At 41.9% G+C, this 26,940-nt stretch overlaps 1 protein-coding gene across 6 annotated transcripts in view; it reads left to right on the top strand.

The window, feature by feature from the left end:
* The window catches only part of LTBP1 (latent transforming growth factor beta binding protein 1), a 432,506-nt gene that overhangs the window by 42,752 nt on the left and 362,814 nt on the right, over window positions 1–26,940 (top strand). For all 6 annotated transcript variants that reach the window (XM_066266871.1, XM_066266870.1, XM_066266869.1 and 3 more), the window contains exon 3: window positions 6,658–6,955. In XM_066266871.1, coding sequence (XP_066122968.1) covers window positions 6,658–6,955 — 298 coding nt within the window. The remainder of the gene's footprint in view (window positions 1–6,657; window positions 6,956–26,940) is intronic.

A 26,940-nucleotide genomic window follows, 5' to 3' on the forward strand; every position in this document is an offset into this window, starting at 1 on the left:
TGTAATAGTTTGTAGGATCTTTTGGATTATCTACATAGACATCTAAGTAAACTGAAATATGATATGTTGATTTTTCCTTTTCAGTTCTTAGACTTTTTTATTTCTTCTTGTTTGTCAACGTTGGCTGGGACTTATAAGATTGACCATTAGAGTTTATCGTGGGCATCAGCTTGTTTCCAACTTTGCTAGCAATGCTTCTGCAGCTTCCACGTAGTATTTGTTATGGGTTTTGGCGTGCTCCTTGTTGTGGCATTTCCTGTAGGTACTGTTTACCAGAACAAGACATCCTTTTGTATTCCTAGTTGGCTAATAGTTGTTTTTGTTTTGTTTTGTTTTTTAATCATGAATAAGTGGTGGCTTTTATTGGGAGATTTTCTGCATTCATTGAGATAAATTCTCATTTAATTTTTTAACATGGGAAATTCCACTGATAGATTTGCTGACATTAAAGCCATCCTCATATATCTGAAATTAATTCTGCTTGCCTTTCTGTTTTTGAAATATGGCTGAATTTGATTTCCTCATATTTTATTTAGGTATTTTGCATCTCTATTCTTAACTGTCCTTTGTGTGTTAGTTTTCTTTTGTGTATTATTCTTGCCTGATGTTGATACTGAGGTTTTGCAATTCTGAGATCTCTACCGAATGTCCTCGCTGTGGAGAGTCACGACTGGGACGCTGCTCTGTGGGGAATGCGGCCTCATGGCGATTGGCTCTAGGCCTGTGCAGCTCAGTGTCAGGTGGAGGCTCTGGGTCCTCTGTAGGTTGCGGGGCTGTCTCTGTGTGCTGGCCTCTGCCCTGCAGTCCTGCCACGCAGCCTCCTGACATGTCGGCTCCGGAGTCCATGGTTCTCTGTTCGGTACCCCCTTGTGCCACAGTGCAGAGTGCCTGCCGCAGACGGCCCGGTGCATGTGGGCTCACCTCTTGGATTCCCTTTCCTTAGGATTCACCGTCCTCACTTGCCAGTTGTCTGCTGTCTGACAACAGCTGTTTTATATCTTCCATCCATTTTTTTTTAGTTGTTTATGGAAAAAAACGCTTGTTTGGTAACAGTTATTCCATCCGGCCAACCATGGAAACCTATTTTTTTTTAACCTAAAAATACCCCCACACCTTTTAAAATCACTGCTCTGTTTGGAAGGGAGGAGGTAGGTAGAGAGCTGATGCGCTGTGCTGATCGTGAGCAGGGGTCCTTTTATTGGATTATCTGCTTTATGAGTTGTGGCTCCCACCCCAGTTCTTTTTCAGAGACTCTTTTGAGTGTCTCTCAGAAGCTCCCCCCCCCTCTACTGCACTTGAACTTCTTAGATGAATTCCCTTAATTTGTGTTTCTTCTGGAAGTTCACTGACCTTTCGCAGCTCCACCAGCTTGCTGCTGTATTCTTTTCTGTTCGTCCATAGCCTGTTGTTTCAACATCGCTCTCCTTCAGAGTTCTAGAACCAACTGGACCAGAGCTTCTGAAACTTTAACAAGTGTACTACACTGCTCACAAAAATTAGGAGGTCAGGCCCTGGCCGATTGGCTCAGAGCGTTGGCCTGGCGTGTGGAAGTCCGGGGTTCAATTTCCGGCCAGGGCACACAGGAGAAGCGCCTATCTTCTTCTTTACCCTTCCCCCTCTCCTTCCTCTCTATCTCCCTCTTTCCCTCCTGCAGCCAAGGCTCCATGGGAGCAAAGTTGGCCTGGGTGCTGAGGCTGGCTCCATGGCCTCCACCTCAGGTGCTAGAATGGCTCCGGCCACAATGGAGCAATGGCCCAGATGGGCAGAGCATCGCCCCCTGGTGGGCATGCTGGATGGATCCCAGTTGGGCACATGTGAGAGTCTGTTTGCCTCCCCCTTGCTTCTCACTTCGGAAAATGCAAAATTCAAAAATAAAAATAAAATAAATAAAAAATTAGGGGATCAGGGAATGTGCAGATACTCCAGTACTTTCAGCCTTTTGTACAGTGCATTTTTTGCCAATGAAATAAAAGTTGGGCTTGTATCTCATTTGCATAATCGAACAACTTTCTTGGACTTGTTTGCTATTCTGATGTTCTTGTTTAATAAAAAGAAATCAAATGCTTTTTTTTTGCTTCATATTCATTTTGAAATATGCCCTAATTTTTGTGAGCAGTATATTAAATGCTGCTACAGACCTTATACATGAGCAGAGGGTATATTTTAACTTTAATTTTTATTTTAAAACATTTTTGAAGGATTGGAGGCTCTGTGAGACCCATACCAACCAAGTCTGGAGGTGTGGGCCTCATTATGGAATCGATTAAGGGCCCCCTGATTGCTTCCCTTCCCTTTTACAGAGGTCCTACAGTCCCGGCATCCCTTGGAAAGGAGTGGCTGTTCGTGCACATCAGTCACTCAACCAGGAGGAGGTTCAGGCTCCCGCCCTTGGGTCTATAAAGTCCTGCATAAGCCAATGATCTGACCTCACGGTTTGTGATCTAGTTGGGAAGTGAGAGAACTTTGTTAAAAAATGAATAATAATATGTGACATGACATGTGATGTGAAGTGAATGATGAAAATGGAACAGGAGTTCGGGTGATGAAAAGCTCATGTGAGGGGTTGGTGGGTATTTGGGAAAGACCTCTTGGGAAGGGCAGAAGTTTCAGGCGGGCAAGAGCTCCAGGGCCCTGTGTTTCAGAACAGGGCCCCCTGTCCGCAGACCTAGGGGTGGCGAGCTTCTGCAGGGGTGGACCAGGTGGCGGTGAGGAGGGCAGGGCAGTGGGACCCAGAGTGGGGGTTTTTGCATGTATCTCATGGACAGCTGAAAGGCGTATAAAGTTGTTGAATGAATGAGAAAAAATTCAGAGAACCACATTGTAGGGAGATTAGTCCGCTTGCAAAGTCTGGATGAGGATTTTGTTCCCTGAGCTGCTGGTGCTCAAGCATGTCTGCACCTTGCCATCACTGAAAGAGTTCAAAACAAAACAAAACAAAACAAAACAAAACGTTCCTGATTCCTGAACCCTATCCCCCAGTGTCTGATTCAGTTTGCTAGCATTAAGCCTGTTTTTTATTTTCTTTTAAATATATATATTTTCAGATACAGTTGACCTAATAATTAGTTCTAGGTATACAACATAGTGATTAGACCTTTGTATAACTTACAAAGTGACCAGCTTAGTATCCATCTGACACTGTACATATTTATTACAATATTACGGACCATATTCCCTATTCTGTATTTTACATTCCTGTGACTGTTTTTTATAACTGGCAATTTGTACATCTCAAGCCTTTCCCTCCCTCTCACCCCTGTCCCAGCTCCTCTCCCATCTTAGGCCTGGGTTTTGAGAGTTTTCAAAGCTCCCCAGCTGGTTTTAAGGTGCAGCAAAGCCTGAGAAATTCCCAGCTCTCTGATAAGATCTTGATGTAATGTTTACTCATTGTGTTGAACTACCTGTGGTCAGGAAAATGGTAGGAAAACATTTTCAAAGTAGTCTTATTTGTAATATTCCACATAGCTCAACACCTCAGAAGAACAGTTTTCCCCTACATGCCTACGATTTTTACATTGACCGTGAAGTAGATGGTGACCACATGTATAAACTTTTGGAAGGGTCCCATAATTATCTTGAGAATTTGGTCACATGGAACATTTTTAATTTTTTTTCATTAAACATAAAAGGGAAACATAAAACAAACACTTTTATCATGGCAAGAATTCAATAAAAGGAAAGCACTGGTCGTGTGTGAAAACACCAGACTTGCAATTATAAAAATGGAAATTCTCGAAAACGGGCTGAGGGAAGAGTGCCAGTTTCCAAATGCGGTTTGTCAGTGGTTCTCGGCTGGAGCGTGCGGCAGCGCTCCCTGGAGGGCAGTCAGACTGCCGGGCTCCGGTTGTGGACAGAGCGGGCCTGGAGCAGCCCGGGAATGGGCATTTCTACAGTGTTTCCAGGTGAAGCTGCTGCTGGTCCCAGCGCCACGCTTTGAGAAGTGCTGTGTGAGCACCGCTACGACCTGAGGTCCAAAGAGTGTAAGGAAGATGGTCACTGGACATGAGCTTTGCTTTTCAGGTCAGGTGAGGGGCTTGTTGGCCGTTGGAATCTGCCCCTCCCGTGTCCCGAGGTCAAGACAGTCCCTCCTGTCTGCATGCTGCCGGGTGCTGCTGCCAGCAGCACCGACCCTAGTGGAGTAGGAGGAATAGGAAATTGTCTAATCAGCCTCCTTATTGTCCTTTTAAAATCAACTGCAAAAAGGTGGTGGTGTACCTAGGCATACTGTTACATACCGTGTTCTTTTGCTTCCAGTAGAAAATTTTTGTGGTCTCAAGTGGTTTTTTTCCCCCTTTAATTATTGTTTCCCTGTTCTACTACATACAAAATTTGAAGAGTTAAAAATATTTCTGCCCTTTTGCACTTCTAACCCATCCGTGTCCTAAAGACAGCTTTTCGCTATATTCTCACTGGTGTCCGGGAAGGTTTTGGCCCTTGGCCTCCATCTCAATACCGGCTTTTGCAAGCTGCTCAGTGCAGCCTTCCTGGTAGTTGGTAGACATTTGCAGTACACCTTGGGAGGGAGCAGAAGCGGAAATTGTTCTCAGATGTTAAACTGAAACGCGTCTCTAATTGAAAGCATGAAGAGAATGCTTACATGAAAGTGCCCGGAGGGTGATCTCTGGCAGAAGCCCAGCTTTGAAAGCCCAGTCCAGCCTTCGCTCATGGCCGCTTCTGTTTTCTGTGGGAGCAGCCTGTTTCCATTCCTGGTACATTCCATAAATACCCCTGGCCAAGAGGGGACCCGATGATTATTCGTCAGGAAAACGCTGATAAATTAGAATCCTGAACTCTAGAAGTACATCGCTTTTGACTTTGAATTCTAGAAACCTAATATGGGAAGAACCTTTGGGGACCATTTTAGTACAAGCAGCTACTGCCCTCCCTCTGCCCCCAATCATGTACAGGTGCAGAGGCCAACGTGAAGTAACTTACCCCAAAGTCACCCAGGGAACTGGCTGATTTCTTTTTCTTCCTTTCCTTTCCTTTCCTTTCCTTTCCTTTCCTTTCCTTTCCTTTCCTTTCCTTTCCTTTCCTTTCCTTTCCTTTCCTTTCCTTTCCTTTCCTTTCCTTTCCTTTCCTTTCCTTTCCTTTCCTTTCCTTTCCTTTCCTTTCCTTTCCTTTCCTTTCCTTTCCTTTCCTTTCCTTTCCTTTCCTTTCCTTTCCTTTCCTTTCCTTTCCTTTCCTTTCCTTTCCTTTCCTTTCCTTTCCTTTCCTTTCCTTTCCTTTCCTTTCCTTTCCTTTCCTTTCCTTTCCTTTCCTTTCCTTTCCTTTCCTTTCCTTTCCTTTCCTTCTTTCTCTTTCTTCTTTCACCCACCCTCCCTTCCTTTCCTTCCCTTCCCTTCCCTCCCTCCCTCCCTCCCTTCCTCCCTCCCTCCCTCCCTTGGGAAATTTTGTCAGCTTAGTATTTTAACACTCGTTTCTTGTCATTACTTGCGATAACTAACAGGAATCATATCGTAGAAGAGGGAAAAGTATCATCACTCTTTTATAAAAACATCAGTAGATTTCAGGGCTTTTCAGTCTTCCATAACAGCCTCCTCCAGTTCCTGTCCCGCATCTATTTTGTGACTGTTTGTGGACTGAATCTTGCATTGAAATTGATGGGAGACTTAGTATTGTGGTCTCTCTCAGGATCAAGAGTTTCAGTCAAAGGTGTACTGATAGCAAAAGGTAGGCATAAATAAGTGTATTTGGACAAATAAAGAAGGGACTGAAGAAATGGTGTCCATTGACCAGTGATATTAACCTGATAAAACTTATGTCAGCGACATCTGAACTCTCATGGCATCTAGGATGAAGTGCATCTACTATGACTCATACATAGCCCTGCTAACTTTAAAACTCTGCTTGGCCGTGAGCCTGGTAATTCAAAGTACACACGTCCTAGCAAATAGGAGATAGAGTGGTTGTTTCTTCTTGGTTGCCTTTCATTATAAAATTAGGCATGGTATATCATACACTGGCAAAAGCATAAAAATGTATATCAGACAACTCTCAACCTTTTTAATTTCTCTCATGTAAAAAATAGTGGGTTGGACCAAATTTCCAAAGGATTGTCTCTGAGCTCTGATGCTTTATGCCAGATGACGACGTCTATAGCACTTTTTGAGGGAGTTGGGGTTAGGCTTGGGCTTTTTGTTATTTTGCCAAATCTTGTTTGGATCCCTCAAATTTAAACTTCAGCCACAGGACACAACTTAAAAAAAGAAGGGCAGAGCATTTTCTTAAGTTTGTGTTTCTGATGCATTTCTGAGAGACGGAGGTAGTCAAGTGATGAAGAAGGATGATTTGGGAACCAGTCTACTTGGAGAAAAATCCCAGCTCTTCCATATCCTAATAAGTAACTATGTGACCTTTAGCAAATTGCATAACCCCTGTGTCTGCTTCTTCATCAGTAAAATGGGAAGAATAAAAGATCTACTAAAACGGTTGCTGGGGGATTCGGTTTGTTGATCTATCTGTATTAGACAAGTGCCTGGCACACAGGAAGATGTTAATAAGAATGAGCTGCCACCACCATCATCGTCTCCATGTCTTTCAGTATGCTTTTATTTTACTGGTGATTATCTGGATGCTGCTGTTCAACCTTTGGAAGAATTAGTGCAGCCTGTAATACTCTTCCTCTAACTTGTGTTTTCTGTTATCTTTCCGCAGCAAGCTGTGTCCCACCATGCCAGAATGGAGGGATGTGTCTCCGGCCTCAACTCTGCGTGTGTAAACCAGGGACCAAGGGCAAAGCCTGTGAGATGACAGCTTCCCAGGACACCTCATCACCAGGGTTTGGAGGGCAGAGTCCCGGGGCTGCATCTTCTTGGGTCCCTCCTGAGCAAGCAGCAAAGCGCACTTCATCTAAAAAGGCAGACACTCTACCAAGAGTCGGTCCCATGGCCCAGATGACCTTGACCCTCAAGCCGAAGCCTTCAGTAGGACTCTCCCAGCAGATCCATTCTCAGTGAGTGTTTTCAGCTTGCCTCCAGCTCAGGAGCATCTTAATTACTGCCCTAGATAAATTGCTGTAACCCTCTTTCCACTTCTTGCACAATTTGCAGAAATCACTCTCATAATAATGTCTATTCTTTCCTCACGGTTTTACACATTATACTTACAACACCAGGTCCCTTAAAAATATTTGATGTGTGTGTTTAGCCTCTGCAGGGAAGATTTACTAGAAGCACAAACCAGAGCAACAGTGAAGATTATAGGGATCAAGGTTGGAAGGGAATAATGAAGGTTAATTGTTTGATTGTGGTAGAGCTGTGAGTTAAAAAATTCTTGGGTTTTTTTTTGGGGGTGCTCTAGCATTTTGAAATAATACCTTAAAAAGAGAAATTGTATGATTTTTAAAGATACAGGGGAAAGGCAGGAACTCGCCTTGCACAGAGAAGGTATTCAAATGAAAGTGAGTCCTTGGAAAGAGAATTTCCCAGCCTCAGTAGCAGGTTAAGTATCTTCCAGTTGCCATGCAACTCCGTTTTTGGTGAATGAGCCTGTGTTCTATTTATGGGAACACGGTCTTTTCTTAGCATTAGGAAGTGCATTCTGAACAAAATGAGAAGCCGTGGGTAAGGAGCGATTCTCTCTGTCCCCCTCTGAGTCACATTGGAAGCAACCTCTGGGCTGCCCAGCATCCTTACACAGATGTTTTCCTTTTAATTAGCTACTACTCCATGTGTGTAACAAGATGCAGAATTTACTGCAACTATCACTTGTAGTTTGTCTAGGAATGTAAAGTACAGGAAGTTCTCAACTTAAAAATGGGCTTGACCTAGCAGTTCATTTGTACGCTTGGAATTTTCTATGCTTTCTCCCCTAGACACAGCTTCCACGTGGTGATTAGGATCCAGCCAGCCCACAGATGTTATTTAATCTGTTCCTATAGGTGAAATTACCCTAATTGATACTTCCCGTGTGAATAGACCACCTACTGTCCCTGCTGAGTGGGGGCCTTCCAACTTTTTCTTCACTAGTTCTTTTTTTATTACTTATTCATTTTAGAGAGGAGAGGGAGAGACAGTGAGAGAGAGGAGAGAGAGAGAGAGAGAAGGTGGAGAGGAGCTGGAAGCATCAACTCCCATATGTGCCTTGACCAGGCAAGCCCAGGGTTTTGAACCGGCGACCTCAGCCAACTTTTTCTATTCCTTCCTCAACCTTCTTCTTTCTGTTTCCATGTTTCTTTCATTTCTTCTTATCTCATACTTCAGTGCTGCCATGATAAACAGGCTGGGGAAGGGGGTTAGTTGGAAATCGAACCTCTTAGCTAACATTTCAGTTGGAAACTATCAGAATATCTTGTAGTTCTCAACAAGAAGAAATGGTAGTTGGAACTGATATGTAGTAACAGTTTTTCTAACTAATACTTCTTAGTAACTTAGCCAGGTACCGTTTCATATGCTCTGTGCATATTATTAGTTTGCAACTCACAATGACCCCATAAGGTAGGTGCCGTCATGAACCCCATTTTACAGATGAGGAAAGTGAGGTGCAGCGTAGTTAAGTAATTTGTTCAAGATCACACAGATCATAGGTGAGTAATACTAATACTAATAATAAAGTGTTTGGATTTGAATGGAGGCAGACTATGGAGATTAAGTGTTAGCCTCTAAGCGGAGACAGGCAGGATCCAGCATCTACGTCCGGAGTAGAGGGTGGCAGACTTTTTCTGGAAAGCGGCAGATATTTTCAGCTCTGCGGGCCATCTGGTTTCTGTTGTAACTGCTCAGCTCTGCCATTATAGCACACAATCAGCCACAGGCGAGGCCGGAATGAACGAGTGTGACCGCTCCAATAAAACCTTATTTATGGCTATTGAAATTTGAATGTCATATAAATTTCACATGTCACCCAATATTATTATTCTTTTGATTCTTTTTTCTCAACCCTTTAAAAAAGGTAAAAATCGTTCTAAGCTTGCGGGCCGTACAAAAACAGGCTGTGGTCCAGCTTTTTAGCCCATGAGCTGTGGTTGGTGACCCCTTCCCTAAAGGATAGGGTGCTTTTTTTGTGCCAGAACACGAATGTAACTGTGTCCTTGAAATGATATAAAGCTTTGATTATATCATAGCGAGACATCTCTCTCCCAGCATTGTTCTGGATCTTAAACACAAAGAACAGTTCTGTGTTGAAGTATGCCTTGGCAATCAAGAGTCAGATTACTGTGCATTGCGATTATTATTTTTTTTTCTAGCGTCATTACTTACATAAACTGTGAAGTAATTTACAAGCGACATCATTCATCTTGAATATCACCATCCACTGTTAGACTCTGACCCTCTGTGATGTGTGTATATGGGTTGTTAGTGAGAACCAGATGTCAGATGTCAAATAAAGGGGCAGGCTTTTCTTCCTTTTTCTTTTTCTTTTTTGGTAGCAGCAGGATAATTTAGAGAAGAATGTTGTTAGTCAAAGAGGAGGCTAAGGTTTCAGCTCAGACTTGGCTTTGGGAGAATAGGAGTCATTACAGGCATACCTGGTTTTATTGAGCTTCCTTTTATTGCACTTTGCTTTCTTGTGCTCCGCAGATACTGTGTTGTGTTTTTTTTTTGTTCTTTTTACAAATTGACAGTTTGTGGCAACCCTGCATTGAGCAAGCCTGTGGGTGCCATTTTTCCGAAAAGCTCAATGCGGGTTAGCAATTTTAGCAATAAAATATGTTTAAAGTTAGGTATATATATTTTTTTTAGATATAATGCTATTTATTGCAAACTCAGTAGACTACAGTATAGTGTAAGCATAACTTTTATAAGCACCGGGAAACCAAAATGTTTGTGTGACTCACTGTACTGTATAACATATGGCAGGAACCGAACCTGCCATATCTCTGAGGTGTGCCAGTAGATAATTTGCTTCAGAGACTTCATCTGCTGGATGTAGATGCTTTTCATGATAGCATTGTCCCAGGCCTACGTATATGGGCATGCCTACCGTGTGCTTTTGGGTGAGGAGAAGAGATGGCTAAGATACTAACAATTCTGGTATTTTCTTAAGAAACTTTTATAGGTTGCCCTGTTATCTGGCCATTTCAGAGAATGTTAAGATGTACAAGATCCGGTCCTGTTCTTCCAGAGGTTTTGCAGTGACAAATGAGCTATAACTTGAGAAGGATGCCAGGGGAGGGGGCAGCTGGCCCACCAATGAACTCAGGTAATGAAATCATCACCTGAAATCATATTTAATCAAACTGCCAAGGAAGCACATATGATAGGACCGTTTTGCCTACTCTTGAGAAATGTTACAATTTTAAAGTTATCTTTTTCCTTTTTAAAAGGATTGCCTACTTTGAGGGTGTTTTAAAGTTTTGTTTTGTTTTATATAGTGAAAAAGGTGCTTGATTAAGCCTCCTTAAAATGCCTGTGGACATTAAGATAGCTAAAATACCAAAACGTGTAGCGAGTGTTATGTTCGAGACACAGGTTATACAATGCTACCGTCTTGATCGTCTATTCAGCAGGTTTTAATCTTGCACCTTCTATGTTCTCTGCACTCTTCTAGGGCTTCGAATGTGGTGTTGAACAGCTAAACACAATGTCTGCCTTTCTGGAGTTTCCAGTCTGGAGAGGGGGAGACGATTGATAAGGCACAATTAAAACATAGGTTCGACAGTGGTCAAGTGCTGTGAAGAAAATAGACTGCAGTAATGGACAGGGAGTTGCTGGGTGGGTGGGTGTGGTCGGAGGGAGTGAGGGTTCTGATGGTTTGAACTAGGTGGTCAGGGGAGGCCCCGCTGAGAAGATGACATGTGAGCAGAGGCCTGGAGGAAGTGAGGGCGTGAAGCGTGAAGTGTGAAGCTGTGTGCGGGTGGGGCAGCGGCTCTGCGGTGGGCATGTGCCTGGCATGCTTGAGGAACAGCTGCGTTAGTAAAGCCGTAGGCTAGAACTATCTATATACATTGTAGGCAGGTGGGTATCAGACGCGTTGGTGTTACCTTGGGCTGAGTTGGTTTTGGACAGTTTGACTTAGAAGCAGATACAAAGTTGTTTAGGAAATCAAAGGCAGGAGCAATTGTTTCCCAAGTTGGGAAGGTTGGGAAGTGGAGGTCCAGGAATGGCTCTGGAAGAGGTGGCCTGGGAGCTTGAGAAGATGGTTAAACTTGAATACAAAGAGAAGAAGGACATTTCTAGGGAAGGCAATGATGGGACATCCATGAGTCTGGTGTATGAATTATCTACTGCTGTGTAACAGGTCACCCCCAACAATAAACATTCATTTATTGTCCGGGAGAGCTTTATGAATGAACAGCCAAAGTCACCCACTGTACCCCATTAGAGACTAAGAGCAAGTGGTTACTTAGTGCTGTGTGGCTCTAGTCCTGGTCAGTGCTAGTGTGGAAGGACCCTGGCCAGTCGACGTTGCTGGTGGTGATTTCATTCGTGCTTTTCATAGAAGTAAGTTTACCATGATGGTGTTTTTTCCCAGTTCTGTGGCCTGCATTATGTATATACTTCCTGAGCTGAAGGAAAGACCAGGGAACGCTTCATCTTTCTCTTACAGTTTGACAAGTGCTTTTCTAATTCTTTGAACTTTTTTTTTTTTTTAAGATTTTATTCATTTTATAGAGGATAGAGAGGAGGGGTTAGGAGCGCGAAGCATCAATTCCTGGATGTGCTTTGACCGAGCAAGCCTGGGCTTTCAAACCGGTGACCTCAGTGTTCCAGGTCAGTGCTTGATCTGCTGTGCCACCGCAGGCCAGGCTGATACTCTGAACTTTTACCTCACTGTATAACGCTGGTTCTTTAGAAGGTCCATCTTAACACTCCAGGTTACTCTCATAAGTGCATCCTGTAGACGTTTCGCACGGAACTGCCAGCGTATTCTTGGAAGACTTGCCACTGTTCGGTCACAGGTGCGCATCCCCAGTGTCTTTCTCGAGTCCTCTGCATAAAAAGGTGTGAATTCTTGATAGAGGAAGTTGGGAGAGTCCACAAAAGGAGCAACAACATTCAAAACTGTTTAGCTTTCCGGAGCTTATTCATCACCTGCCAGAATCATTATTCATATGTTTCTTGGAGTTTCCCATAAAAGTTTGTTTTCAACCCTCATGCAGCTCAGGGAGGCTGTTTTGACTTGTGTAAAGTGTCTGTTTTTATCCTTGCTCATCGTGGTGGGTGTCGTAGGCACGGACCATGGAACTACGAGGTGGGTGGGGATCAGCTGCTATTCTCTTTTGGTTCTTTCGAGAACGTCGGTACACAGTTGACCACTGCTTTGCCAAATAGGGAGCTGTTATCTGTCCTGTGTAAGGAGGAAGCACTTTTGCAGGAGACAAGGCACACGGCCCCTCTCTCTTCCAGCATGGGAAGGAAGTCTGGTTTGGCTCAGGGTATGGATGCCGAGCCTATCTGGAGAGCTCACATGTGTCCAGTCCCTTTTCTTCCCTGGCGATGGCTCTATTTATCATCTCATGGTGCCCTGATGTTACAAAGGACCATGGTTAGTTTCTCTGGAATAGTTAGTTTTTCCTGCCTCAAACCAGTTGAGGGGACTGAATTTATCTAATGGCGCTGGCTGTCCCTTTGTTCGTCACCTTCTTCCTAGGGATATGGTGAAGAGAAAAGAAGCGCATTAAAAAAATGTCCTTTTAAAAGATAGGAATAATTCAAGTGCATTGTATATTAATAAAGTGAGCTTATAGTATGCCAGGTATATTTTAAATATAGAGAGGTTCCTTTAAAAATTACATGGAGCTAATGGGTTCTGTTTTCAGAGTTCTTGAGAAATGAATGCTTGACGTTTACCACGGGCCAGTGGATGGGAAGCAGCGTTGGGTGATGTCTGTGCTGTGAAGAGGGGCTCCGTCCTCTATCTCTGCCTAATTTTTAGCTTCCTCTTCTTGCGGTTAAGTCTTAAAAAATCTATATGCTGACCTGACCAGGTGGTAGCACAGTGGATAGAGCATCAGACTGGGATGTAGAGGACCCAGGTTCAAAACCCCAAGGTCACCAGCTTGAGCATAGGCTCATTTGGTTTGAGCAAGGCTCACCAGCTTGAGCCCAAGGTCACTGGCTCGATCAAGGGGTCACTCGCACTGCTATAGCCCCCTGGTCAAGGCACATATGAGAAATCAATCAATGAACAACTAAGGAACCACGACAAAGAATTAATGTTTTTCATCTCTCTCCTTTTCTGTCTGTCCCTATCTGTCTCTCTCTCTGGCTCTCTTTGTCTCTGCCACAAAAAAAAAAAAAAAAAAAAAAAAAAAAAAATCTATATGCTGTAATATCTGCAAGAATGGAAAACTTTGTGGAATTTTCCTTGAAGTAGTCTGCTCTCCTAGTTAACAGCAACAACAGGATGTAAAGTTGTTCCCTTTATTGGGGCTGTCTTGTACCCCTGAAGGAAAAAGAAACCTCATTATGAAACTACACCAACAGCGAAAACTTGAAGGAGATCAAGCTTTCTGTAGCACTAACAGTTGAGACTGGGACTTGGTCTGAACTGATGAAAGAAGCCAAGGAAATGGCCAGTTCCTCCCAATGATCTCTCAGACTACAGGGGAACTCTGTTCAGTGTGGTTCCCACCTCCACCCCCGCCCTGCCTCCCCTCCCCCAGGTTTCTCATCTGTGCTTCCCTGAGCTTCCCATTACCATAACACTACATAGTTTCCATCTCTTTATCGGCATAGCTGCACAGAGGGGGTGTAGTCAATGTTTACTACTTTTTTTTTTAGTTTTACCTGGAGAAAAAAATATTAATAATATCCAAATCAGTGGTTTTCAACCTTTTTACACTTGGGAACTGGTGAAAATAGAATTATTTTGGGGACTGCTAAGGCAGAAATTACCCTGAACGTAAGTGAATTTGGCTAAGATCATTGGGTCTTTACTTTTCATACATCAGGGTGGTTAACTCTTTTTTTTTTTTATAAATAAATTTTTATTTTAATGGGGTGACATCAATAAATCAGGGTACATATATTCAAAGAAAACATGTCCAGGTTATTTTGTCATTCAATTCTGTTGCATACCCATCATCCAAAATCAGATTGTCCTCCGTCACCTTCTATCTAGTTTTCTTTGTGCCCCTCCCCCACCCACCCCCCTTCCCCTCTCCTTCTATCCCTCTCCCCGCCCCCCATAACCACCACACTCTTGTCCATGTCTCTTAGTCTCATTTTTATGTCAGGGTGGTTAACTCTTTTGCGGACTTGCACAAAATTTCTGGTGGACTGGCACCAACCAGTCCACGGACTGGTGATTAGAAATCACTGGTCTAAATCCCTGTCCAAGGATTGTTCCACGTGTACTTATATTGCAGGAGAGCTACCTTTGCCTCTTGGAATAATCCTATTTGCCTTTGTAAAGCCCTGGACATTTTGCAAAGTACTTTGCATCCCTTGTTGTATTTGATCTGTGCCACTCGTCTATGAGGAGGTTTGATCTCTACTTTATGATGTGGGAAAAAAGACAAAAGGGTAGAGCATTGAAGAACAGGAACTCCATTGATGTTCATTTCAGGGCATTTTAGGGATAGCATGAGAACTGAGAATTGAACCAGTGACTGGTTTCAGCATTGTGTATGCATTTATTATAAACTCTTTAAAAATAGAAGTTAAGTGTACAGAGAGAAGAGTACACAGATGGTAAGTGTACACAGCTTGTGATTATCCCACAGTGATGTCCCACTCATGTAAGTACTGTCCACACCAAAGAGTAGAACATGGCCAGGACTACAAAGTCCCCTTGTTCCTAGGTCTGCCCTCTGTCTCCTCCCAGTGGGAGCCACTATCTAGACTGCTAACTCCAGACTTTAGTTCTGTCTGTTTCTGAACTATATATAAATGAATCATACAGTGTGTATTTTTTCCCCTCAGTGTTATGTCTGAGATTCATCTCTGTAGTTTTATGTGGTTGTACTTTTCACGTTTACGTTGCCAAAGATTGCTCCATTGTATGAATTTGCTGCAACTTTATTACTTATTCTGCTTTTGATGGATGTTTGGAACTTTTCCAGTTTTGGCTTTTATGAATAATGCTGTGTAGCTAGGTATACGTGGGGGTTCCAGAAGATCTTTGTGAACTCATCAGAAAACCAAGCCCAGTGGGGTACATGTTAAGGTTTGAGAAGGATTCCATCGTGTCAGGTTTGATCATTTTGGTTTCTAGTGGTCAACACTGCTCTGTTGGTTGAGAAAAATAGGCACATGAGGAAGATGGTGGAGTGAGGTAGTGTTTGAGGGACTGGAAGCAAGGAACTTTTTCTTTCTTGAGTGAGAACTGGCAGGAGGCGTGCACTGTGGGGTAGGGGTAGGGGAGTCAGGACGACTCTAGGGGCGCTCCCGTGTGCCTTGATCTATCTGCAGCCTTTTGGCTCCCATGTGGAAGGCTTGGCCCAAAGCAGTTTTGAGATACAAGCAGTAACTGACTGGGTTTAAATTCTGGTGAAAGAATTGTATGGAAACTCAAAGTTTACAATTGAAAGAGGGCAAGAGCTAGAATAGAGTTGGCCCCCCAATTTAATTGCTAGAAATCAGGATGATGTTTTGTTGCTATGTGATAATAACAACTTATATTTGCCGAGTGTTATTCTGTGCCAGGAGTTATTAAGTATAACTTTTTATTAAAATTTTTAATAAGTGTATTGATTGATTTTAGAGAGAGTGAAGAATGGAGAGAGAGAAAGAGAGAGAAACATTTATTTGTTGTTCCACTTAGTTGTGCATTTACTGGTTGCTTCTTTTATGTGCTCTGACCAGGGATGGAACCCACAACCTTGGTGTATTGGGATGATGCTCTAAGCCCTGGGCTACCCACCAGGGCTACTTTCTGAGTACTACCTCATTGAATACTCTCACAAGAATGTGAGGTCGATACTTCCTGATTCCTGTTTTGCACAGCGAGGCACTTCAGGTACAGAAGGATGAAGTAATTTGCCTAAACTCAGGTAGCTAGCAGGTGTGGAGTCAGGATTCAAATTTAGGCAGTCGGCAAAGTTATCTTCTTATTTATGGTGCTTTCTTTGATAGCATTTGTATTTATTTCCTATTGCTGCTGTAACAAATTGTCACAAATTTGGGACTAAAAACAACATAAATTTATTGTCTCCTAATGATGAGCTCAGACATCTGGAATGGGTGTCCCTGGGCCAAAATCAAGATGCTGGCACACCGTGTTCTTTCCGGAGGCTCCAGAGGAGAACCTGTTTCCTTTCTTTTCCAGCTGCCAGAGGCTGCCTTCATTCTGTGTCTCCTGGTACCTTTCCATCTTCAGGGTCAATGTGGTTGGGCTGAGTCCTCTCTGCCATTCTCTGCTTCTTTCTTCTGCCTCCCTCTCCCACCTTGAAGGACACTTGTAATTATATTGGGCCCCCTAGAACACTCCAGGCTAATTTCCACATCTCAGGGTCAGCTGATTATCAGCCTTAATTCCATCTGCAACTTGAGTTTACATTTCCCACTTGTGGGTTCTGGGAAGCAGTACATGGACGTCTTCGGGAGGCCAAATACTACATACAGTATTTTATGAGGGACCCAGTCTTGTCTTGGCAATCTTCCCTGCTACTCAGGAGTGAGCTGTAGTCACAAGGGATACTAAATAATTATCGAAATACCCTTCAATGACTAGCAGAGCCAGCCCTTATGACTCTTATAAAAGCTAGATTTAGACACATCACATAGATTTAAGGCCTTAATGTGGCCCCCACTGTTCTCTGAAACCTTGGAATCAGCACATTTAGGCCCTTGTGGGTGGAAGGAGGGGAAAGCAAGAAATCATGAGCCTGGGGAGGATCATCAGGCAACAGGAGGGGGCCCTTATGCCTTTAGCTTCGTGGGACTAGGGATTGAAACGTCTACACCAATCATAAACAAGTGTCTTCTGACATACAGCGGCCCCACCCACTAGACAAAGTGGCCTATAAAGTCTGTGGGGGGGGGGGTTAGGAAGGGGTAGGCAGAGTGCTCAGGAGTGGGAGCGGGCTAGAGATGTCCTTCCTCTCTACAGTAATTAGACTGTGGCCCTTGAGCCTGTTATAGTGCTTCTCATATGATTATTCTTCTCTGTCAAAATAAATCTGTGCTCTGAGAATTGACTGAGAGGCAGTTGAAACAGAATTCGGTTTGGCTGACCCATGGGACCCGTGAGCTCCAGACCAGGCCGGCATGGTTGATGTCAAACATGAGAATGATTTTTAGAGCCTGACTTGTGTATTGAACAAAGTCAAGTAAAAGTTCCACTTTATGTTTGGATGTGTTTGGCATTCCATAGATACTGCCCCTGAATCCTTCCAAGTTACTTCTGGGGTTGCACTAAATCCTCTTCCCTTGCTTCCCCTGGCGTAAGAGTTTGTTTTTTGTTTGAGCAGAGTGTAGACTAGATTTTAAGACTAAATGTTTATGGCAGTTATTTGCCCCAGAGTTGCCTGGGATCAGAATAAAGAGCCAGGACCCATGCGACGTGAATTCTGTGTAAGGAAGGTGACAAGTACATGCCAGATTATATAGAATACCCATACGATGTGAATTCTGTGCAAGGAAGGTGACAAGTACATGCCAGATTATATAGAATATGCCCAAACAGGAAATAGAAAGCAAAGTTAAACAACTTGCATAGTAAGTATGCAGAAGGTTAGTCTGCTTTTCCTGGGATGTTTGAAGCTGAGTTTATTTTTCACCTCTTTATCTGTGCTTCAAATGTGTTAGAGGTGACCTAGTGGAATCCACTGATATATGGGCCTGGGGGCAAGAACTTCTAAGTGGAAAGACTGTCTGCTTAAACACAACGGAAAAAAGAAACTCTAGATTTGCTAATCCGGGAGAAAATGTCTGTCATTATCCAGGACTGCTATTTTCAGACGTGATGTTTGTGTACTCAGGATAGCAGGAGGAACCAGTGAGGCCGGTAAGTGGAATTAAATGGTGGATTGGAGACGACTCCTGTTCCCACCAGAGTTAGGGGGACTTTCCTATGAGTGGGGTGGGGAGGCTCTGACTGTCCCCTCTGTCCCAGGCACTTGGGACTTTATAAAATGTGAGAGAATTAAGTCCAAACCAGCACCCACAACTAGAGGGATCTTTTCAAAATAGAAGCCTCATTTTGCCCTGCCCTGCACAGGCAAAGAGCCTCCCCAGGCTTCTTGGTGCTCTAATAAAGATGGGTTCCTCCACTTTTGGGAGCTCAGATGGCCTGGTCTCATTTCGTACCCTTTCCCCTGGTTGTCGCCATACATAAGCAACAACCTGCCACCTATCACCGGCAGCTCCTTGACCCTGCCCAGCTCCTTCCTGACACATTTTCTCTGTCACCTCCACGCCCCTGCCCCATGCACACACCCTCTTTCTTCCCTGATAAACACCTGCTCGTGCTGCTAATCTCAGTTTCCTCGGGGGAGCATTCTCTGATACTTCAGTTACTTCCTGGGAGATGCTCTCTAAGCAACATGTCTCCCCACCCCCTCCCTTCACAGCATTCCTCTCTCTTTGGGTGACTGACTCTGCCTGGCACAGAGCTCACTTGGTGAATGAATAAAGGAGGGTGACATCATGTGACTGCTCTAAATCCAAAAGTTGGACCGGGCAGGAATACAGACATGAACCCATCTTCTAGGCTGCCTCAGTTTCCCCAAAACATAGAGAAGAGACCAGTTTAAGGAGTCGCTGATGAGAGTTGGCAAACATTTACTCAGACATCCCACACACCGTTCCAGGACAGTGGCTCTGCCCTGGCACCCCGTTCTTCAACGGCACCTCTAGGTGTGACACGGGGACCCACTTCCTGTCTACCTCTCAGTGCTACGAGGCCTTTTCATTGCTCAGACTCCGTTTAGTGTCGCAGGTCTTACGTTCCTGACCTTGCACTGTCTAGAATGCCCGTGACAGACATAAGGCACAGTCACAAACAAAAAGTGACAGCACAGCCCAGGCAGCCAGTCTCTTGGGAGAATTTCCAACACCGACACCGTCAATCCAGTTTATGAGCGTGAATGTTTTAGTACTCATAATTAATATTAATTAAATATTAATAATTTGAACTTTGATGCAAAATTGGTTCAACTCTTGTAGAAAGCAAACCTTATTGTCAGGCAAACTTTATTGTTTACTTAGAGTTCATGTGATTCCAGAGTGATGGGCATGATTCATGAAGTGAGTTATGACCAAAATGAAGAAGAAATATTTTACTAATGTCAGTGTCTTTGAATAGAATTAATCTGGGTACTTGTCCTATTTGAAAGTGATGTGAGTGTCATGGAGACTAGAACAAATATGTTAGTTTTTTTGTATTACATCTAACAGAATTTTCAACCTGTACCAATTATAAAGTTTTATAACTTGCAGGGTGAGTGCTTGCCCAGAGTCATAAGAGAAGGTAAGAGGCAGAGCTGTGGCTTGAGCCTGACCTCTTATTCCGTGTTCTCCCTGCTGTCTTTCATATGCCATTGTCCAACATTTTACCAAAGTAGTGAAAAACAATTTGCATAGTATTATGAAGCACAATATTTTTATAAATAAAAAGGATGGACTAATGAAAATTTTTAGTTTCACAAATTTTAAGTAAACCACTGCTGTCTGACAAAAAAATTGTTTATTTTCAAAACAATCAAAGTTCACTTAGTCAACACATGTTCTGTCTCATGAAGAAAGTGTGACAATTATTTCATTATAGTAAGTTACCGATGTAGAAGTTGTTCCCAGATATTTAAAAGTTAGCTGGACTGTGCGTCCCACATACAGAGTTTATTTTTAAAACTTATTTTAGGGCTTTCTTGACATGGACATCACTTTCCTCGCTTTCAAAGTGCTGCCTGTTATTTCTTTGCCTGGTATGGGTGTTTTGCCAAGCATTGGTATTTGGAGATTTGATGGACAGAATCTAAAGTGACACATCATTCTTTCTTAATTTATTCAAAGCCTCTTTATGCAGCAGCTAATCCTTCCTAATTCTATTTCTAGGAAGGATGTTCTTAAGTCAAACAGGAAGATGACATAGGCATTTTGAGAAGATTAGGATGGACTGTGAGAAAAGATGGACTAATGAAAGGAGGCGGGGTTCACGTCCCGTGTCTCTTTCCCTGGGCACAGGGATCAGTGTCCTCCTCCCCCTTTGCAGAGTTCTTTCTTTCTGGTTCCTCTTCCATTCCTGTGGTTCTTATTTATTTCTGGACTTAACTAAGCTCAATTGAAAGAGTAAAAAGAAAAGATTTCTAAAAATTCCATTTCCATGTGCAAGGCAAACATCTCACAGCTTACTTGCCTTACTTAGTGTCTTAGAAGGTGACCCACGAATCTAAATTGTAGGAAAATTTGGTGTGCATGCTAGAAATACCTTAGGTAAGGTTGAAATGCTTTGCAGTCTCCTTGGTTAATTTCTTTGTTGCCATGTTGCTTTCATGTAACTTTAATGTAGTGATTTTTAAGTAAAAAATGTTAGCGACATGTGCATATCAGATACTTAATGTTTTGGACAGTAAATGTAGTCACTGTCAAATAAGACTTTGATAAATCAAGTAAATCATAGTTTATAAAGTTTTAGTGGCTTTAAATATTCCTGTGATGTATGATTTTTATCATGTTGCTAACAGTCTTATTTTAATTTGTTTTTCTTAGCTTTCTTTTTTAGTGAGGTTAAACATTTTTTTGCATGTTTATTGGCCCTTTGTATTTTTTTGTGAATAATTTACTAACGTTCTTATTTTTGTTTTATTAATTCAGTGAGAGGAGGGGAGACAGAGACAGGTTCCTGCATGTGGCCGACCAGGATCCACTTGGCAAGCCCACTAAGGGGCGATGCTCTGCCTATCTGGGGTGTTGCTCTAACGGAGCTCTTTTTAGTGCCTGAGGCAGAGGTCATGGAGCCATCCCCAGTGCCTGGGGTCAACTTGCTCCAATTGAGCCATGGCTGCAGGAGGGGGTAGGAGGGGAAGAAAGAGAGAGAAAGGGGGGTGGGGGGGGGACAAGAGGGGAGGGGTGGAGAGAAGGGAGAGGCAAGAGGGGAGGGGTGGAGAAGGAGATGGGTGCTTCTCCTGTGTGCCCTGACAGGGAATTGAACCTAGGACATCCACATGCCAGGCCAATGCTCTACCACTGAACCAACTGGTCAGGGCTCTGCTAACATTCTTTATCCCATTTTCTATTACATGGTCTTATAATTTTTATTTTATTTGTAAGAGCTCTTTTCATATGAAAGTTTCCTTTTGTCAGACATTTCAAGAACTCTCAAAGGAAGGGGTACTTGTATGCAAAGAATGTTATTAGTATTTATTTGATTTTTTAATCCCAACATTTGGAAGAAACTTCTTACATTGGATTTTTGGGGGAAATTACCACTTGCCCAGGAATTCAAGAATATAATCTATTGTTTGTTGAATAATATATTTCAGAATTCTTCTGTTCTATGAGAGGCTTGTTGATTGACACAGGCATACATCTTTATGTATTCCTGAACCACCTAAAACTTTCAGCACCTAAATAGTTCTTAGTGCAATTCTAATTGGCTACTTTATGTCAGGTCACCATCATGAAGATAGCAGCACACCTCTTCTCACCTCCACAACACAAATTTTCAGTTTACTGTAGTTGATTCATTCAGTCTGTCAACAAATACTTACTGATTGTCAACCATATGCCAGGTAATGTTCTAGGCACTGAAGTTCGAGGGGTCAGGCTAACATGCCTGAAAAAATAGTTAATAATCTGGGATGAGTTCCTAATTGGTACCTATTATAAATTCTAGTGAAGAATGAGGAAGGGGGCAATCAGTGGGGAAACACCAGAGTCTGGAGGAGAAGCTGACCTTTAAGTACAAGAAATAATAGGATGGAAGCTACGTTGGGAATGAGTCTCCTGTTCCAATAGGACAGGTGGGACATTGATCTCTTTAGGAGGATTTGAAGAACAGTAGGAAATGAGATTGGGTGGGTAGGTCCAGGTTATGGAAGGCCTTGATGATCCGAGAGAGGATCTTTGAATAGGGCCGTGAGAAATGGAGGGGTGCCACTAATAGCCACTAAAGACATATCAGACTTCCCTGTGGGAAGTTAGGTCAGATGGTTGATGAACGGGGTCGAGAAAGGGATGTCCAAAGGAGCTGGCTGAGTAGCCTACCTGCCTCTCCCAGTAACTTTTTTGAGAGGAAAGCTGATTTTCTTTAAATCAAAAGGGATGCAGACTCTCTACCAGTCAAGAAGGTGGTTCCTTCAGATCCTGACTGAGGAATGATGTGTCTTTGATGATTCTCTCTCTCTTTCTCTAGATAACATCAAAGCGAATAATACATAATCTTCTTTGCATCAGGAGTGGGGGGGGGAAGTGGGGACTCACTTTGGATGTTTCCTTTTCCTTATAACACTCTATCCCTGGATCCAAATTCACCAACCAGATTCTTCTGTGATGATCAAACTAACACTATTAAAAACATATTTTGTGACAGTTCATCATGCTCTGTAGAGAAATCAAGGTTTTGGCTGTTTCTTCAAATGTTCATCAGACTGATTTTCTATCTTTACCTTTGTTGGCTCTATAGCTTTTGTCATAACCATTTCATGCTGTTCCTGCTCCTTGAACACGGATCTCTGTGCTTTCTCCCTTTGGTTTTCATGCTATACTAGGAGTGCTCAAGTCACTCACATTCCTCTTCCTTTTTGCAATTGAAATCTCACGTCATTCATGATGTCTTTACTGATGAGCTAGAAGTGAGTCTTGGATAGAATACAACCACCCATATATTCATAGGCTCTAAATATCTTTTTAGTTAGATTGTATTATCTAGTTTCTTTTAGGATTGTATTCTTATTAGTTACTATTTAACATAATTTAACAAAAAGAATTGCCCATAATTAAAGTCTGTAACAAAGAGTGCATTATTTCTTGGGTGATGTTAAATATATAATGTGATTTGGTTTCAGACTTCACTTATATTTGTTAATTTGGCTATGGAGCCATAGGTTGCTAGGTAAGTTTTTATGATTTGCCTTGTAATGTAGTCAGTCTGATACCATACTACTTGACAGTTATAGTAGAATTATCTTTCAACGTCAGAAATACTTTTTAGTACTTTTTGCCTGATTGGAAGCACTGAGCAGCAATCATGCATAAATTAATAGCTTCTGTAGGGTTTTTGAAGAAAAGGGCAAGCCAGAGACAGCAGAACAGAACATGTGTCTGAAGCTAGACACACTTCCTTTTGTATGGAGACGCTGCCTCTAGTGTTTCGGAAAAAAATGCACTCTAGAAAATAGTACAACATTATGGTGCCATCTGTCTTGAAAATGAATTATTTTTTATTGTCTGCTTCATAGCAGTTCCCAGACAATTGAGAAACTTCAACTTGCTTTGGTGCTCATTTGTGTAAGGCCAAGTTCTGCCCGGGGAAGCCTTTAAGGCAGCGGTTCTCAACCTGTGGGTCGCGAACCCGGCAGGGGTCGAACGACTGAAACACAGGGTTCGCCTAAAGCCATCTTTAAGGCTTTGTTTCAAAGGGGCCCCAGTATGGTGGGATCAGTCCCTTTCCCATCAATTTCGTGCCTGCCAAACTTGGAGGTGTGCTGTTTTCTTTCAGGAAAAAAAGAGGATACAATGCTTTTACTTCTTAGATTTTCTTAGAATGAATTCAAATGGAAAAAGAATACTAGAAATATAAATATTTTTATTTAACCTATGAAATCACTTGTTGATCTGACATAAGATATTTAAAAGTCTAAATATTTAAAGCTGATAAAGTAAGGGTGAAATCTTGGTGAATTTTTTTCTTTTTTTTTTTCTTTTTGGTTAGCTGGGCTGCTACTTTAAATTTTGTAATATAAATATATGAAAACTAAAGTTAAACTATTAATGTTATCATTTGAAAGTCTGTATGGATCAGAGAATGGATTTAGTATTTTGTATCATCTAGAATGATGACAGGCAATGGAAGCCCAGGACAGTCCTGGCACATTTTCAAAGGAATTCTTCCTTGGTCTGGATACTGTAATAAACACAACTAAAGATCAGTCCTTTTATTAAAGATATGTATAATAGTTTGGAAGGCTTTTTTGTTTGTTTGTTTTTGGATTTTTCTTTGAGGCACACTTGTTATAGCTGATTATGTAAAGGGTTTGAAATAGCCCCCAGTTAAAAAACTTTGGGTCTAGGCCTGACCTGCGTGGTGCAGTGGATAAAGCGTCGACCTGGAAATGCTGAGGTAGCCGGTTCGAAACCTTGGGCTTGCCCGGTCAAGGCACATATGGGAGTTGATGCTTCCAGCTCCTCCCCCCTTCTCTCTCTCTGTCTCTCTCTCTCCTCTCTCTCCTTCTCTCTCTTCTCTCTAAAAATGAATAAATAAATAAATAAATAAATAAAGTGCCTTAAAATGTTTAAAAAAAAAAAAAAAAACTTTGGGTCTGACATTCTCTCTTACACAACAACAACAACAAAACAGTGGCCCGGGCCGGGTGGTTCCGTAGAGAAAGCATCATCCGAGCTCACCGAGGTAGTGGGTTAGATCCCCAGTCAGGGCATGTAGAAGCAATCAGTGAGTGCACAATTAGATAGAACAACTAAGTGGAACAGCAAGTTGATGCTTCTTTTTTTCTCCCTTCCTCCCCTTCTTCCCCTTCCTCCCCCCCCCCCCCAATCAATCAATGGAAATTTTTTTAAAATTATAAAAGCCGCCAAACTGGTAAGAACTAATGAAAAAAAAAAATACAGAAAATGTAGACATCTATACCAATCATTTTATAAAAGGATTTTTAAGTACAAAATGTGGACACAATTTGAATTTTTACGATTATGCCATCAGGCAGCAGGTGGCAAACTTTGCTTTTCAATGAACTTCGGTTTTATTATTTTTTTTCTTTACTCTAGAATGCCAAAATTTGAAGAGGGTGGTTTGAATCCACTGGAATATGTCATTTCTTGGCAGGGCAACCTCGAACCACCTCCTTTGCTCGTTGTGCATAATTGCCTTTCTTTGGATGCCGAAGCCTATCTTTCGGTTTCCCTTGTTGCAGATGGATAGGAATTAATTCCTATGAGCAATGGCTGTATTCTCTTGTGATTTTCGCAACACATTGCTAGTGGAGAAAATAAATGAGAAACAAATGAGTTTCTTAAGGCAGTCCTTGTATGGTTTTATAAGAGGTTTTGTGGTACAGTCTTACTTAAATTCTATACTATATATCACTTTTTTAAATTTTGCTTCCACTTAAAAAAAAAATCACTTCTAACTGGATAGCTACCTTGATATCTTGGTGTGAGAAGAACAGGCATAGCTCATACTGTGCTTAGCTTAGTGTGCTTCACGGGCACTGTGTTTTCCACAAATTGAAAGCAAGACCCTTGACCAGCAGAAAGACTCCCAAGTTGCTTGCTTTATTGTGGTGGCCTGGAGCTGAACCTCCAGGATCTGCAAGGTGTGCCTGCAGTTAAAACGGAATAGAAATTCATGAAAGTAGTTTTGGAAAATTAGAGCAGAAAAATACATTTTGAAACCAGAATTGAAAGCTATTATCTTTCCTTGGGCTATAATAATGTGTGCTTTGTCAGGGTTGGGGTTTCAAGTCTGGAAAAGAGACTGAGCTTAAAGATGGGAGCGATGGTGAGGTGGGCACCAAATTCAATCATACGCTGTTCTTTCATGCTTTTCATCTAAAAAGTTTCTTCTTGGATAGTTATTTTGTGCATTGTGAAAAATTTGGGAGAACAGAAGGCTGAAGAAGCATGTGATTCACTATAAATGTTTAGTAGTCTACAGATATTCAATACCTGCTACTCAGTTATTTTTTCCTAGGTCTTTTGTTAGAAATGAGTTAATGTACGGGCTGTATACTGTTTTATGTTCGTAATTTTTCATATGTCCTTAACTTTTAAAATTCCAGCTCTGCATTTCTGTTTTATATTGTTAAAAAATACATTGCTTACAAAAAAAGACATATAATTTACAACACACACATAGTTTAAAGGATAAGAACGAAAGCCAAAATTCTCATATGCACTGAAGAAATAAAACACTATTATTATCTTAGACGCTCTCTCCGTGAACCTTCCCCTTACCTTATCCTCTCCCACAAAGTAATTTCTATTAACCATTCTCGGTTTTTCTTTATAGCTTTACTTTTTTTTTTTGTTGTTGTTTTTTTGGTGTGTGTGCGAGTTGTGTGTGGTACTTTTGAACTATTATTTTGGTTAGACAGTTTTTTACTTATAAATAAGTACGATCATATTTTTTGTATTCTTCTGAGACTAGTTTTTTTTTCTTGCCCAGGTATTGACATTTATCTATACCAGCGGCTTGCAAACTTGAGTCTATTAGATTCACCCCGAGGCCTTCTAAAACTCCACTGGCTGGGCTCCCCACCTCTGTCAGATTCAGTAGGTTTGGGGAGAAAAGTTTGTGTGGTTAACAGCTTGCAGGTGATGCTAATGTGTTGGTCTCAGGACCACACTTTGAGAACTGTTGATTATCCTGATGCTTTATAGGGTTGGGAGGTTTATGTATGTTTCCTTTTTATAGTATCCCCTTATACGACTATACCACAATTTATGTATCCATCCTCCCGATGAGGGGCATTTGGGTTGTTTCCAGTATTCTGCTATAACCAAAAATGTTGAGCATTTTTGTCTCCTATTCAATATTTTTAAGAGTTTTTATAGAATGGAATAAAAAAAGCGTTTCAGTTGTGTTAAGGGTAAATTTTGTATCCTGACACTTCTGTTTTAGAAATACATACTCTGTTCTGTGAAATGCCTGTTTTGCTGTGAGTTCTTGTTAAAGTTTAAAGCTACTCATCTAGGGTAGTTAAATTTATCAATGTTTTCCTTTATAAATCGTATTTATCTTATTTAAGAAATCCTTCATTAACCCATTGCTCTAATATATCTTTTATTCCCCTGTATTTTAAGCTTTTCCTTTCACATTTGTTTAATGCACCTGGAATTGATTTTGACTGTGGTATGATTTTCTGTTCCATATGGATAACTAATTGTCTTAGGACTATGTATTGACTAATTCTCCCCTCTACACTGAATTGTGATA

This window comes from Saccopteryx bilineata, chromosome 3 (assembly GCF_036850765.1).
Source record: "Saccopteryx bilineata isolate mSacBil1 chromosome 3, mSacBil1_pri_phased_curated, whole genome shotgun sequence".
NCBI lineage: Eukaryota > Metazoa > Chordata > Mammalia > Chiroptera > Emballonuridae > Saccopteryx > Saccopteryx bilineata.